Source organism: Lingula anatina, chromosome 1, assembly GCF_051362555.1.
Source record: "Lingula anatina isolate TDL-2025a chromosome 1, LinAna3.0, whole genome shotgun sequence".
NCBI lineage: Eukaryota > Metazoa > Brachiopoda > Lingulata > Lingulida > Lingulidae > Lingula > Lingula anatina.
Window position 1 is genome coordinate 87501 of NC_141767.1, and position 16041 is coordinate 103541.

At 37.2% G+C, this 16041-nt stretch overlaps 1 protein-coding gene across 17 annotated transcripts in view; it reads right to left on the reverse strand.

Annotated features, from left to right (window-relative positions):
• Nucleotides 1-16041, reverse strand: part of LOC106179095 (unconventional myosin-IXb-like) — a 49170-nt gene that overhangs the window by 30186 nt on the left and 2943 nt on the right. For 14 of the 17 annotated variants that reach the window (XR_015332072.1, XM_087001882.1, XM_087001872.1 and 11 more), the window contains exons 2-13: nt 14878-14929; nt 12445-13512; nt 8161-8255; nt 6127-6189; nt 5607-5706; nt 5319-5419; nt 5038-5092; nt 4051-4128; nt 3543-3632; nt 1917-2030; nt 318-452; nt 1-41 (exon numbers count right to left, since the gene is read on the reverse strand). The exon at nt 1-41 is cut by the window's left edge and continues 223 nt beyond it. Coding sequence is in view for 16 of the 17 variants with exons in the window: in XM_087001882.1 (XP_086858008.1) it covers nt 1-41; nt 318-452; nt 1917-2030; nt 3543-3632; nt 4051-4128; nt 5038-5092; nt 5319-5419; nt 5607-5706; nt 6127-6189; nt 8161-8255; nt 12445-13350 (1778 nt within the window). In the remaining variant the exon portion in view is untranslated. Of the gene's footprint in view, nt 42-317; nt 453-1916; nt 2031-3542; nt 3633-4050; nt 4129-5037; nt 5093-5318; nt 5420-5606; nt 5707-6126; nt 6190-8160; nt 8256-12266; nt 12304-12351; nt 12384-12444; nt 13513-14877; nt 14930-16041 lie in introns of those variants that run through there. The other 3 variants (XM_087001868.1, XM_087001884.1, XM_087001883.1) reach the window with 3 other exon arrangements.

Below are 16041 nucleotides of genomic sequence, written 5' to 3' on the forward strand. Positions count from 1 at the left end.
TCTATGTTCTTCCACTGAATTCCTTCTCTTTGATACTCTTCCTGTTCATAAACAAAGGTTGAAAGAAAAACATATATAGCTATAATAAAGTATATCACATATAAAAGTAATATTAGAAGAGAACAGAGGTGCTGAAAACTAACAACATCAGTCATGTTTACACGCAAGAATTAAAATCATATAACAGGCTCAATCTAGAACAAAAAATGTCACAAAAAAAGCTATGTACTTTCATTGCAGGAACACTTTTTTCTGTGAAAATTTATTATATTTCTTCACAAATTCACTTTCATCTCCAGAATATTTTCCCTCCTCACCTGCTCAAACTTGAAGATATGCTGGTTAAAGTAGTACTGTAAGTGTTCATTGGCATAATTGATACAAAACTGCTCAAAGCTGTTCTTGGTGAAGTCCTCAAATCCAAAGATATCTAGCACTCCTATAGAATTGCCCTGATGGAAGAAGAGAAATATTTTCAGTTTGCAGTGTCCTATACAAATATACTATATATTATTCTACATACAAAGCATTATTCACTAAGGAAAATGCCAAGTAACCCATTGTGATTTAAATATATAATGTAAAAGCTAAAACCCATTGTCTAAAAGTTAAATATCAAGAAAGTGGATTCCCTATAATGCAAATTGACCACTTCTACTGGTTTCTTATGCAACTTAAATTAAGTTGACATGCCAAGGTATAAACCTAATATAGCACTCGATCAGCCACAAAAGAGCTTTAGAGCTAGTTTTTTTCAAATACCTGGTCATGACAGGGGCGGATTTAGGCCGTCTTCTGGGTCTTCCAGAAGACGGTCAGATATTCAAGTTTACATTGACGGGTATCTATCTCTTTCTGTTGATGACGGTCAAAAATGGAGCATGGATCAACAAATCTAATATGGAAGACTGTCATAAAATATCTCTGGATCCGCCCTTGCATAATTTGATCTACTTATCCATCCATTCATTCAGTTTGAGAAAGTCAACCATAATAATATATGGTACATTACTGCTGTCTTCACAATAGCACAGTTATTAAAATGATATGCAGAAAACAACTGAGAGTTATATATATACCAAAGATTTTTACAGGAAATATGAAACTATACCCTTCGGTATTCTTTTTAAGTACTAATATTTGAGATTGTATGGTGGCATTTGTTCTACATCTAGATTCTTGTTTTACTTCACAAGATCCCATGCCAAAATGACTCCCAGTGTTGTTCCACTTTTGTGGTCTTCATTACCTGGTGATTCTTCTGTAGTACTATCCAGTCAAATAGAGCACCATACATTACCTGATGTTCTTTATGATCCTTCTTAGCCAGTAGAGAGTGGTTCACCTGTAGTACTATCCAGTCAAATAGAGCACCATACAGATATTACCTGATGTTCTTTATGATCCTTCTTAGCCAGTAGAGAGTGGTTCACCTGTAGTACTATCCAGTCAAATAGAGCACCATACAGATATTACCTGATGTTCTTTATGATCCTTCTTAGCCAGTAGAGAGTGGTTCACCTGTAGTACTATCCAGTCAAATAGAGCACCATATAGACATTACCTGATGTTCTTTATGATCCTTCTTAGCCAGTAGAGAGTGGTTCACCTGTAGTACTATCCAGTCAAATAGAGCACCATACAGATATTACCTGATGTTCTTTATGATCCTTCTTAGCCAGTAGAGAGTGGTTCACCTGTAGTACTATCCAGTCAAATAGAGCACCATACAGATATTACCTGATGTTCTTTATGATCCTTCTTAGCCAGTAGAGAGTGGTTCACCTGTAGTACTATCCAGTCAAATAGAGCACCATACAGATATTACCTGATGTTCTTTATGATCCTTCTTAGCCAGTAGAGAGTGGTTCACCTGTAGTACTATCCAGTCAAATAGAGCACCATACAGATATTACCTGATGTTCTTTATGATCCTTCTTAGCCAGTAGAGAGTGGTTCACCTGTAGTACTATCCAGTCAAATAGGGCACCATACAGACATTTGGCCATGGCATCTCGGGTAGCAAGGGCCTGAAGCAAAAGAGGAAACATTAACAAAAGTAATAACAGTTATTCCTTACACACACACACACACACACACACACACACACACACACACACACACACACACACACACACACACACAGTTTTAAAATTTACTGGCCCACAGCAAAACCAATGGCTATAAATGAACTAATTAACAACATGTAACCTGCCTGCCCTCCATTATACTGGCATTTAGCAACGGCCATTATTATTATTATTATTATTATTACATGCCTGCCTTCCATAATACTTGCATTTAGCAAGGGCCATTATTATTAGGATTCCCCATAGGGGAATACTATTGTTTTTCCTGTTCTTCTTCTTATTATTAAGATTCCCCATAGGGGAATACTATTGTTTTTGGTATTCTTCTTCTTATTATTATTTTTCGTCAAAAAATTTCTTTCTAAAATTCTTAAAAAAATTCATACTGATAGCCTATGAAAAGTTATTCCGGTCCACCCAATTTTTTTGACCTTGACCTAATTTTCAAGGTCACAGAGCCTTTTAAAGTGAAAATTTGGCAAATTTCAAAATGCAATATCTCCTAGAATTTTCAACATTTTGACAAATCCTTTCATCGGTGAGGTCACACAATAATTCTATATCATGTGACATAATTTTAGGAAAGTAGGTCAGGTCAAGGTCAACTTATTGCAAAATATGCTCCAGGAGGTTGACTCTCGGCAGGTGGTAAACCAGATGTCACAGAGCCACAAGGATGATGTGAAAAGTTGCCCTAGATATCTATCCAGTGCAGTATCTAATAATATTCACAATTGACTGATTAGCTTTTTTAATATAGATTTTTAAATATTAATAATTTCACAGAAATGGTGACTTTGTCAATTTCTCCATGAAATATTGTTTTTTTGTGATAACATGCTATAGTAAACTACCCCAAACATATACCCAACACCCCCAAATCAAATGTCAAATTTGACCTTGACCCTCATTTTCAAGGTCATTCAGCTATTTCATGGAGAAATATTGAAGTGGCCTAAAAGTGATGTTTTGTTGCCTCCCCCCCCCCCCCCCCCCCCCCCCCCCCCCCCCAATTCGCACAATCTCTTTCAGAATATGGGGTCAAATTTAACCCATTACCTTCACATGACCTTGTAAGAGCGTTTCCACACCTATTTTGCAGGGGAATCCTCCATCACTGGCTTAAGCCAGTTGCAGTCTAGTTATTATCATTATTGCAGTCTTCATGCCTTTGGCAAATAGAAATCTGTCTCAAATACTACTTATTCTGATTCTTAATTTTTGTTATTCACAACAATAACAATACAAAAAATCAGACATCAACAGAAAAGTTTAATACTTCACATAATATTTCACTTTGATTTTTCCAAAAAATCAGCACCAGCTTCAGAAATATGCTTATATTTAAATTACATTCTTCATTCTGTAATCAATAATCACAATATGTTCATATTATACTCACATCCTCCATTTCTGTTAGGGATTATCATAATATGTTCATATTATACTCACATCCTCCATTCTGTAAGGGATTATCACTGTTTCCTCCCCCGCAGTTGTCTTTTTCATTGTAAGGGCTTCTACTAAAGTTTCTTCTTTCACCTAATAGAAATAGTCCTCAATTCAAAAACATGTATACATAAACAGGACAGTACTACACTTAACTACAATACATTAAGTATATCATGAAAACATAAGCTTGAGAGATTATAATTCTAAAAGTTCACAAGCCATTTAAAAATATAACTGTGTGCTAATCCAGACTCCAATAATTAAACATGTGAAAAACTTAACCAAAATTTTGTCACTACAAAAACATACTTTAGGAGATGTGAATCTGACAAAGCTTTTATAAATATGTTTCCTTAGCACCTAAGACTGATGTAAAAATCATGTTGGCTTCTAATGAATTTTTCAAGAACAACACTGTTTTCAAGTTTTGACCATAACTGTATGATCTCAGAGGAATTAGATTTAGAACTTTCCTCAAGCTGTCGCTTCAGTAATATTCACATGTTACCTTCAACAAGCCAGAAATGACCTGGACACTTTCTATATTCTTTATATAGACTGCCTCATCATGGTGGATCTCTGACTTCTGTAATGAAAGACCTGACAACCATTAACTATTGACACCAATTTTATATATTCTTTATATAGACTACCTCATCATGGTGGATCTCTGACTTCTGTAATGGAAGACCTGACAATCATTAACTATTTACATCAATTTTATATATACTTTATATAGACTACCTCATCATGGTGGATCTCTGACTTCTGTAATGGAAGACCTGACAATCATTAACTATTTACACCAATTTTATATCAGCATTCATTAATTGGTTGTGTATACCATTAAAAACAGTTAGACTGACATTGAGGATTGACCTTTATCTAAATAATTTACTAGCATGGTTACATGTTGAAGTTCTAAAGTATCAATATTTTACAGGTAAATGCCACAAATTTATCCGTCATCAAAACATTAAACTCTACATTTCTCAGGTGTAAGAGCACACATTAAAATATAACTAGATCAAATGTTAGAAACCAAATCTTTTTAACTCTACATTTCTTAGGTGTAAGAGCACACATCAAAATATAACTAGATCAAATGTTAGGAAGCAAATCTTTTTAAACTCTACATTTCTCAGGTGTAAGAGCACACATCAAAATATAACTTGATCAAACGTCAAGAAGCAAACCTTTTTATATTCTATATTTCTCAGGTGTAAGAGCACACATCAAAATATAACTAGATCAAACGTTAAGAAGCAAACCTTTTTAAATTCTATATTTCTTAGGTGTAAGAGCACACATCAAAATATAACTAGATCAAACGTTAAGAAGCAAACCTTTTTAAATTCTATATTTCTCAGGTGTAAGAGCACACATCAAAATATAACTAGATCAAATGTTAGAAACCAAATCTCTTTAACTCTATATTTCTTAGCTGTGAGAGCACACATCAAAATATAACTAGATCAAATGTTAAGAAGCAAACCTTTTTAAATTCTATATTTCCCAGGTGAAGCACTGCAGACAGGACTGAGAAGACCCTGAAAAGAAACAAATAATGTACATTTTTAAATATCTTGCATACACATCATTCACACAGCACTTTACATGTTTAGGACTGCTTCTACGTCCTTTAACCCTCCCAACTGGCTTTTACAAAAACAATACCAGATAGTTATGTTAGAGATGTGCTAGACACTATAGGTAATGCACATCTCTCACAGTATGAAGCAGTTTTTTTTCCAGTGGTTAGCCCGCAGGCCTTACCTTCTCTGGGTTTCTGTGGAGAACCCCACAATTTCCATGGACTGTTTTAGCCGAGCAAACTCATGGGCCTCATCCACTCCCTCTAGGGTATGGCACTGGCTCTGTAGTAGAGAGCAGATTATGAAATATTTGAAACCAATAGTAACCAAGGTATGCTTATTCCAAGAAGAAGAATGATACCATATAAAAAGATCTGAATACAGTGTATCACATTGCAATTTTAGTAACTAAATACACGAACATTCATCTAATGGGATTTCTTAAGCTTAAGTTACATGTTTATCCTACCTGCCGTAAATAATGGAAGTCATCTGGATCTGACAAACACAGAGATTCTTTCTCGTGTTCCGTGGCACCAGCAAGAAGATAATAAAATACATGATAGTTCCTGAAATCAAGACAACAAACATGTTACTGATATTAAGTCAGGTTGGGTGGTTATTTATTTGTCAAAAGTTAAGAAGCCAAGGAGAAATAGTGCTCAATTTGATGAACAATTTCTGAAGGTAAATTATCTGAGACTGAGAAGGTAAATTACAACATTAAGGATGCTTCATGGAAACCTCCATTTTGGGGAGTTTATGGTAGTTTGGGGGGTTTATCTTTTTAAACTGGGAAAGAAGCTTGGAAAGATAAAGCATGATCCTGGGGCACTTTAAAATTTGAGCAGGATACCACTAAGAAGACAAAAGAAAATGATTTGGTCTACAAATGATGATGCTGGAATGTATGTTTAATAACATGGAAAAATATTCATGAATTATACTACCAAGTAAAACTCCCTGTTTACCAACTCATTTTACCTTACCTTTCATTGTGGGCCTGTGATACAATTCTTGACTTTTCCAACAGATATTGTTCTACCACAGCACTGAAAAATAAACAAAGATTTATATCCAAATTACACTCATTCATTAAATGATCACAAAACCATTCTTACTCACTTTAGTCACTAACAAAGAAATTCAAATCAACATATTACATCATAGAAATATGAGAACTGATGAAACCATCATCAATCAGGATATATAAGGAGGCATTCCTCATCTCACTGGTTATCCAGTACAGGTACTTATATGTTATTGTTTTTAAGCCCCACATTTGTTATCAACTTTTCTCCATGCGTCAAACAGAAAATACACCAATGTACTTAAAAAGCTTTATTTCAATTCTTCTTATCTTATCCCCAAAACTCAGTTATTTCATTAAATCAACGTCTGAACATTTCACTAAAGCTAATATGATGTGCACTTCAAATTTTGTTTGATGCAGATGACTGACAGCAAAATCTAGCACCTCTACAGAAGCCTACCTGAGCCCTGCCACCCATCACACACAAATTTGTCTGACATTTAAAATGGTGAACTTTTCTTGAAAGATTTGCTGTAAAGGTTATACTTAGACATTGCATTCAAGGATAGGAAAGATTATTTCTGGAGAGGGGAGAAAAGGCAAACAAATTACAGATCATCAGCTAATTATGACCAGAAACCTCTTTATTTCACCCTGAAGATCTCATGCTGAGTAACTACAGACCTATTTACCTGTCTGGTCTCCACGCTGTATACAATAACTGTCCCTAATAACTAGGCCTTCCTACTGCTTACATGAATTTCAAAATATTAAATCCTAAAATATGGATGCTTTGGAGGTTTGCTACTTGAAACTGTCGTACAAAGGTAATCTAAAGGTGATTACTATCTTTTTAGGGTGGTTCAACTGTCCTGTGTGTGGGGAAAAAAACCTTAGGACCAAATAAAAAATTTCTTGGAGTTATTGGGTCTAACCCAGTTTACAAACACAGCAAAATAACAAAGTCACGCGCCTCAACATAGATCCACTGATCAGCTGAAATTAAGATTAGCAAAATCAAGCCATTTCATTAAGATGTACCACTTGAACTCATAACCCTATCAAAACAGAGCATACTTCCAGGATCTCCTTCCAGCTAGAAAATGCCAGTCTTTACATTCAAGATGGCAGGCACACATTCCAGGTGCAGGTGTTCCACCACCTGGGCAACCATCTGCCCCTGGTTGGTGAACAAATTGTCTGTGTGATAGCATTTAAATATCTAACTAGGTCATCTCTACACAAATAAATCATAAGTTGGAGAGGCAAGTAAATGTCAGATTCTTAACAGTTCTTGGAAATTCTCTATGAAGAATTTGTATCTGATGATATTTTTGTTACCATACAGCGAACATGTCCCAATATGTTTTATCTGAAAGAATTTAATGGCATGGTGTGACATTGGGACAATCTGGGGTGGGGTGGGGTGGGTGGGGGTGGAGTTGGGTTGAGTGGGGGGTGGGTGGGGGTGGAGTTGGGTTGAGTGGGGGTGGGTGGGGGTGGAGTTGGGTTGAGGGTGGGGGTGGGTGGGGGTGGAGTTGGGTTGAGGGTGGGGTGGGTGGAGTTGGGTTGAGTGGGGGGTGGGTGGGGGTGGAGTTGGGTTGAGTGGGGGTGGGTGGGGGTGGAGTTGGGTTGAGTGGGGGTGGGTGGGGGTGGAGTTTTGGGTTGAGGGTGGGGGTATTTTCAATAGTAATTGTATTCAGCCCACTAACAATTCTGTTATATAGAGGAAATTTTCAATAGTATGGCTATTGATCATATTAGTGTAAGAATGAAGGCCACAAATAGCTCACTTTACAGGGTGAACAACTCATCAGTGACAGTATTAGCCCTATGGCTACATGTTTAGCAAAAAGAAGTATAACTACAATAGTCACCTACAATAGGACCTGTAGACTTTCTCAAGTTTTAAGTTAAAGCTACATAATGAGCCACAGTAAATACCCTGTACCATATACAGTCTATAAAGTCTATGAATGACCTTCCTTACCCATGCACCATTCCATTTTCCTTATAGTTGACTTCAATAAACTTGCCAAATCTACTGGAGTTATTGTTGTGGACAGTCTTCGCATTGCCAAATGCCTGCAACAAAGAATAAGTAAATAATTCTATAACACCTACATGACTAATATAAGAAGTAATTACAGGATACAAATGCATTTACATCACCTGAAAGACTAATACAAACACATTAGTGTGTCAGGATCAACATGTTAATCCTTCAGAGCTGCCAGATGTCAGATGCTTGTCAATGTCACCTTGAAATGGGCCCAATTCTACTCTGGGACCACAACTTAAAGTTTCTTGGACTTTCAGATGAGCACCAACTTTACGATCACAACTAAAAGAGATTCTTGGACCTTGCAATAGGCCCCAACTCTATTCTGGGACCACAACTAAAAGTTTCTTGAATCTTGAAATGGGCCCCAACTCTGGGACCACAACTAAAAGTTTCTTGGACCTTGAAATGGGCCCCAACTCTGGGACCACAACTAAAAGTTTTTTGGACCTTGAAATGGGCCCCAACTCTGGGACCACAACTAAAAGTTTCTTGGACCTTGAAATGGGCCCCAACTCTGGGACCACAACTAAAAGTTTTTTGGACCTTGAAATGGGCCCCAACTCTATTCTGGGACCACAACTAAAAGTTTTTTGGACCTTGAAATGGGCCCCAACTCTATTCTGGGACCACAACTAAAAGTTTTTTGGACCTTGAAATGGGCCCCAACTCTGGGACCACAACTAAAAGTTTTTTGGACCTTGAAATGGGCCCCAACTCTGGGACCACAACTAAAAGAGAACCTCGGACCTTTAGATGGGCCCCAAGTTATGGACCACATCTGAAAGAGTTTCCCAAATTTGAGATGGGCCCTTATTTATGCAGAATAATATTCTTAAGCAGGATTTATGTTCTCCACATGCTAACTACAAAAACCATGCTGAATTCTATCTATAGTCAAACTTCCATTTCTGTAAAAAATTGAGAGTAACTGGAAAACAATTATCCACTAGAATCATAGGTATAAATCATCCAAGATGTAATTTCTTTTTACAATAAGTTCCTCCCAGTGCCAGAGACAAACCCATCAAGTCTCAGATATAGATAACATTCACATGGTAAACTGCCTAATTTACCACACTGTTAACGCATTCTGAATCTGCAGGATTTTTTCTCTACCAAACACCATAAAATCCCATGAGCAAGCAAAGCCCGTTGACCAAGATCTTCAGGGCATAACTTTCCTGCTGAGGTTCACATAATATCAATAAAAGCATAACCCATAGCAAGGAAGATGTCAAGCAGAGAGCAGCCTTACATTTTTATTGTGAAAAAGGTTGCTGCCCTTCATTCCTTTCTCAGATGGTTTGAAGATGGAATTCAGGAGGTGAACTATTTTTTCTGCTGAAGATTGTTGGAGATAAATAACAGGGCTCATAAATGATAACTGCCAGTTGCTATCATGAGCTGTAAATTTGGGAGCACAATTTTATGTTGGGTTTCTTAAAATTTTCTTGGCTAGAGTCATTAATTTGGGCATATGTGTTCACAAACTTGAGGCTTATTTTCGCAAAAGCCTAATCCCTTTATAAGGCCTGGTTAAAGCTTATGCAGATTTTGTGTTTTATTTAGAAAAGAACTGAGCATGATGAATGGCCACACAAATCTAACTATGTATCTATGTTTAAAAAAGAAACCCAGGTTACCAGTAAAGACATGTCAGTCAAGATGCTCAACACAGGAGAGTTTTGATCAGTCAATTCAAACCATATTTTATAAAATTTCTATTCAGTGCTGGGGGTCCATTAGGTCATATAAAATAACATGTAAAAGCCATGCCACACTAATGACCCTACTGGTAGTGTATTTACATGGACACCACCCCACCCTGTGACTCATATAGAAATGTTGTAGACTGCATGGGATATTTTTGAGTTTTAATTCAAGGACTAGATTTGCATGCATGTTTGCCAAAGTTTACTCACAGGCTGTTCAATTCTAGGCCCATGACATAACCCTGCTCAATAACATAATTTTAGCTTCAACTTTTTATTTTAGGTTTCTCAAAGTGGAAAATCTTAACTTCACTTAATTATTCATTTGTGTCAGAGATCAAAATAAACCAAGAGGAATATATTTTGTATTTCAACCTGGAACTATATTATACACAAATTTTGTCAATTGTATGAATATTGAGCACAGCTTGGTCTAAAACTATGAATGAAGTGGAATAATGGGAATGTCAATGAATTCACTGCTACTTTAACACTCTCTACAGTCCTTTATTTAAAACTAGGAATGAAGTGGATTAATAAGGATGTCAATGAATTCACTGCTACTTTAACACTCTCTACAGTCCTTTATTTAAAACTAGGAATGAAGTGGATTAATGAGGATGCCAATGATTTCACTGCTACTTTAACACTCTCTACAGTCTTTTATTTAAAACTAGGAATGAAGTGGATTAATGAGGATGTCAATGATTTCACTGCTACTTTAACACTCTCTACAGTCTTTTATCATGTAAGGCTATGTTTTACTGAAAAAAATGCCACCAATTTAACTTTATAAAAACAACTGCAACAGGTATCACTTAAATAAACTGAAGGGACAAAAATTATTCAGCTCACTGCAAAAAGTGAGGAGTGATAAGAGAAGGCAAGCATGCCCTGCAGACCACAACTCCTACACAAACAGTACAAATATATACAATACACTGGAGAGGTAGGTGTGTTTACCTCATAACATCAGCCATTTTTTTACCCCAAAACTCATTTCTCAAGCTAACACAGAAAAGTAAATTTCTAATGATGATCAATCAAGTTTGTGGGGAGCTTTAACATCATGTGCAGCATTTTTGTTTTCAAACTGAACGATTCTGAATAACATAAGCATTGCCACACGATTCATATCTGATTTGAAGGATCAATGAGAATCCACAAAAAAATTGATAGAAGATCACATCTTTCTTTCTTCAAAGTTGATATCAATATTTGTGCTTTGACTCATGTGACACTGACTGTCATAACATGATGAAAAGAGAGCTCAACACAACATAAAAGCAAGTTGGTTTGATAGTTTCCCAACTGGGTCAAGTGTAAGAGCCTAATAAATACCTTTCCCTAATAAAACTGTTGGTCTGTTTACTTCAAGCTAATCAAATCCCATGTTCTCTATTTCTCCATGAAGAAGTATAATCTACAGAGAGGTCCAAGTACAGCACCTGTACAGACATGATATCACTCAGTTTACAGACACCAACATGTTCTCTATTTCTCTATAAAGAAGTATAATCTACAGAGAGATCCAAGTACAGCACCTGTACAGACATGATATCACTCAGTTTACAGACACCAACATGTTCTCTATTTCTCTATAAAGAAGTATAATCTACAGAGAGGTCCAAGTACAACACCTGTACAGACATGATATCACTCAGTTTACAGACACCAACATGTTCTCTATTTCTCTATAAAGAAGTATAATCTACAGAGAGGTCCAAGTACAGCACCTGTACAGACATGATATCACTCAGTTTACAGACACCAACATGGTATACAAACCCAGGACTTTGTTCACTAAAATGTGCTGCCAATTTATCTATAAAAAATTATGAAACCTCACATCAACATGGCCCTATTCATTCATTTAAAGGCTAATATTTCAAATGACAAATTTTTTTCACTTTACTCCAGTGCCTCAAATCATTCTAGATGTGTTCATGACCGAGCTTCAATCTGAAAGAAATATCTATCTTCTTCAACGTGAAAATTAATCAAAAATCACTTTGTGCATGAATACATTTTGAAACTTATTTCCCAAAAAAATCTTGGTTTTAGTAATGCCCTAGCCAGCATATTTTCAGTTCCCTGGTAAATTTCTGAAACAGAAAAATACATTATTCTTTGAAATAAATTCTAGTCCAGAATAAATATATTTTTAAAATGGGAATACTTCAAAACACATGCATAGACAAGCATACTAAATTAATTTCTGATGAAAGTGCTAATTTTATATTTCAGAAATAAACAATGTACAAAGATTACACTATACATGCACGCACACACACATGCACACTCATACGTATGAATTACCTCCAGTACTGGTCCAGCACCAAGGACGGTCTGCTCCACCCCGCTCACATGCACGCACACACACACACTCTTACGTATAATTTACCTCCAGTACTGGTCCAGCACCAAGGATGGTCTGCTCCATCCCGCTCACATGCACGCACACACACACACATGCACACTCTTACGTATAATTTACCTCCAGTACTGGTCCAGCACCAAGGATGGTCTGCTCTACTCCACTCCCATGGAGTCCTTTCTGGCTGAGTGCCGTGAGATGATGCAGCAGTAGGTTTGTACTCTCTGTCTTTCCACTGCCACTCTCCCCTGAGATCACTATACACTGGTCTGATTTCTCATGTAACATTGTATGATAAGCAGCATCTGCTATGGCAAATATATGGGGAGGTAAGTCACCCAACCTTCGATTCTGGTACATGTTCACATATTTTGGATTGTAAATAGGAAAGAATTTAAAAGGATTAACAGCTATGAGAATGGATCCTACATATGTGTATATGTTTCCATTACTAAATCTAAGTTTCAAATTTTCCATTAGTGTCACTTCATTCAAATCTGGGAGATTGCACAAATCAGGATAATCCTTTCCACTTCTCTGTTTTAAAAATGAGCTAAGGAAAGTATCCACTGGGTTGGGTTCAGCATATTCCACCCAAGACCCTGTCCTACTGGAAGTTCTGTCCCCTTTTTTCCGTAGATAAAATCTGTACTCTGTCACCTGACTGGGGGGGTCCAGTGTCGAGGGCTGGATATCAGCAGCCGCCATCGGCCTCGGCCATAACAACTGGATCCTGACTGGCGTTTCATTAGGTAACAATCTCCTTTCTTTACACAACTGTCCACCAGAGACAAAGACTTCAGCTAACTCAAAATGTTCTGCCTTTCCCAGAGCTAACTTGGCCACTGCAATCCTGACCACCTCCAGGGCCTGTGTTGTCTTTTCAGCCTCCACACTGGTGAATTCTGTCTCCTGGCTTAGCGGCCCCATGTGGACGCGCACCATAAACGTCTCCAGGCTCAGTCTCCGGCCTTGAAGTGTGTCAGGAGGCGAGGCCACTGGACGCCTGGGATACATTAGATCCATCACTACTAATCAGCTACCTCCTCTACATCAACTGGAGGGGAGGGCATGGTGTGGGGGACTGGGTATGGAGAGACTTCATATAGTGCACTACATCTTCAGCCATATCTGGTTCCTAGATAGTCTGATCCCAATCCATTGAGAGGTATGGTATGGCATGGATCCCTAGAACAGAGAAACAGAACTGGAGTAAAACTCATGTAAAAGCCTTCATTCTAGAACTGATGAAGATGAAGGGGTTTCATGTTTACCTGTGGACTTTAATAGTCCTGAGCTTTATCTTGGCCTGTCTGTCATACCTGAAGTATATCTAGATAACATTTAATAACTATACAACTCTGTGTGAAGTACTGCTGCAGTTGAATATAGATTCCATTTGACAGTGTGTGTGGGAGAGAAAGATTTTGTTTAGGTGCAAAGGAACTGGACAGTTTATTTCCATGGATAATATCTAGTTAGAATTTCATTCTGAAATGTGATTATTTTAAAAGTCCTTTGTTCTCTATCATCCCGAGTTTCAGAGTTCTGACACTGCCTCTCCTTTACCTAGTTGATATATTATAAAGCTTCTGTACATGCCAACATTTGGCACCAGATCAGAAGGATTCCTTTACCATCCATAAAAAAAGATCAACAGCAGACAAATCCCTGGATATGAGCTCCTGTTTCTGAGAAATTCCTACTCACATGTTGATATTAGGTTAACTTGCTAAATTGCCCTATAACATATGGTTACTAGCACGCTACCCAAAGGTTGGGAAATAACCAAAAATAATGTTTAACAGAGATATAGGTTTACATTGCATTCCACAGAAACAATACACTCATATATTAAGCATATAACTGCAATAATTCCAGATAGCCTGTTGATCCATTACACTTGATTGATTTCCATTATGGTGGGGTGCCTATAATCACTCTATTTCTTCTCCTGGAAACTCATTGTGCAGCTTGCTGTACATTGAGATGTGGACTCAGTTCAATAGTCTATAGATCTATAAATTCTTCTTGTCCATTAATTTTCCTGTCAAAATCTCCCCCCAGGCAGAGCAATGTGAGCTTTAGGATAACAGAAAACCTCTGCAAGACCCCAAGTTGCTTTCAGCTATTCTATAGACACAAGGAGGGAGAACCCAGAGAAACAGATTATCAACACATTAAACAATTTATGAACTAACAAAACAATTTAAATTTCCTTTTAAAAATTCATTCACTATCAAAAAAGCAAATATACTCAAATTACGTTTCAATTTTTAAAATCAAGCATTATGGTTTCAACAATATTAGTTACTATTTTTAACATCCAAATTACAATTTTTAAAAGCTATTTTGTGGTGAGATGTATATAAAAGGTAATTAAGAAAATTCTTCTTTCTTGAAATATGTGCATAATGATACTACTAGTACTAGTAAGCAACATATAGTCCTGGAATGGAACATAATTGCTATTCAAAATATCAGCAGCCAAATTAAAGATTCAGAACAAATTTAATCTGTCTTATGAACTAAATTAAAAACCATGCAGCCTACCTTCAAAGTTTCTGTTAACTCCAAACTATAGGGATGTCTTTTTACCATGAGACTGAAAAAAATAACAGTATATTCTTGGTATAAAAAATAAGCATGATTCCCTGAATGCTTTAAGAAATTTGAACCCAAAGAAATATTTCCCCAGAGGCCTCTCATAAACTATAGCAGTGGCTGTCGAAAAGAATGTTTCGAATGACATGAGCAGGATTTTCTCCCCTTTCATCATTCTAAGCAATATACCTCTTTCCAAGACTGACAAATAAACATTCCTAGTATCCGACACGGGAACATTTATCTAACAGTGTATTTATAGCCAAGGTTATCCCTAGAAATTAATTCTGTGAATCAATCTATCAAAGGGAAATCTGGTTTGCAGGAGGGCAATATGAAGCTCTGTGTACCAGTTGTACTCTCCACCTGGGGCATTACATTAGGTTAACATGGACCAGATGGATACTCAAGGAACTCATTGCATACAAATATCCCCCCCCCCCCCCCACCTGAGGTTAACATGTACCAGATGGATACTTCAGGAACTTATTGCAGACAAACCCTGCCCCCCCTTCCCCCCCCCCCCCCCCCCCCCCCCCCCCCCCCCCCCCCCCCAGGTTTACATGGACCAGATGGATACTCTAGGAACTTATTGCAGACAAACCCTGCCCCCACCTCCCTTTTATCTTGCTCTTCTGAATGATGTTCTTACCTGCACTGCAAAAACATATCATCCTAATGTTCTTTCTTTGTTGTATGAAATCATCTCTTTGAACAAAGAAAGTTGATGGCTATGGCACTGTTTCATTATATCTGTGTCATTGTTGAAATATTCAAGGACAAAGCAAAGTCACAAGTAATTAAGAAATGGCTGATATAGAGTTGGTAAGCCTATATCAATATTAATTCTATCATTTCACCAACACAGATGCAATTTATGAACTATCTCTGTTCACAGCAGCCATAAATATGTATACAGGAACAGCAGCAAACAATAACGGGTAATGACAGGTCAGCCTGCAGAAAGATTCTTCCAAAAGCAGGACTGTACTTCAATCTGATCAAGGGTTTTCAAGAAACAAAAGCAGTGACATCATCCTTTGGCATATCTTCCCTAGCAAATGTTGCAACCCTGTTTTCTTGGTACAGCATCATTGCAATTTGATTTGACAG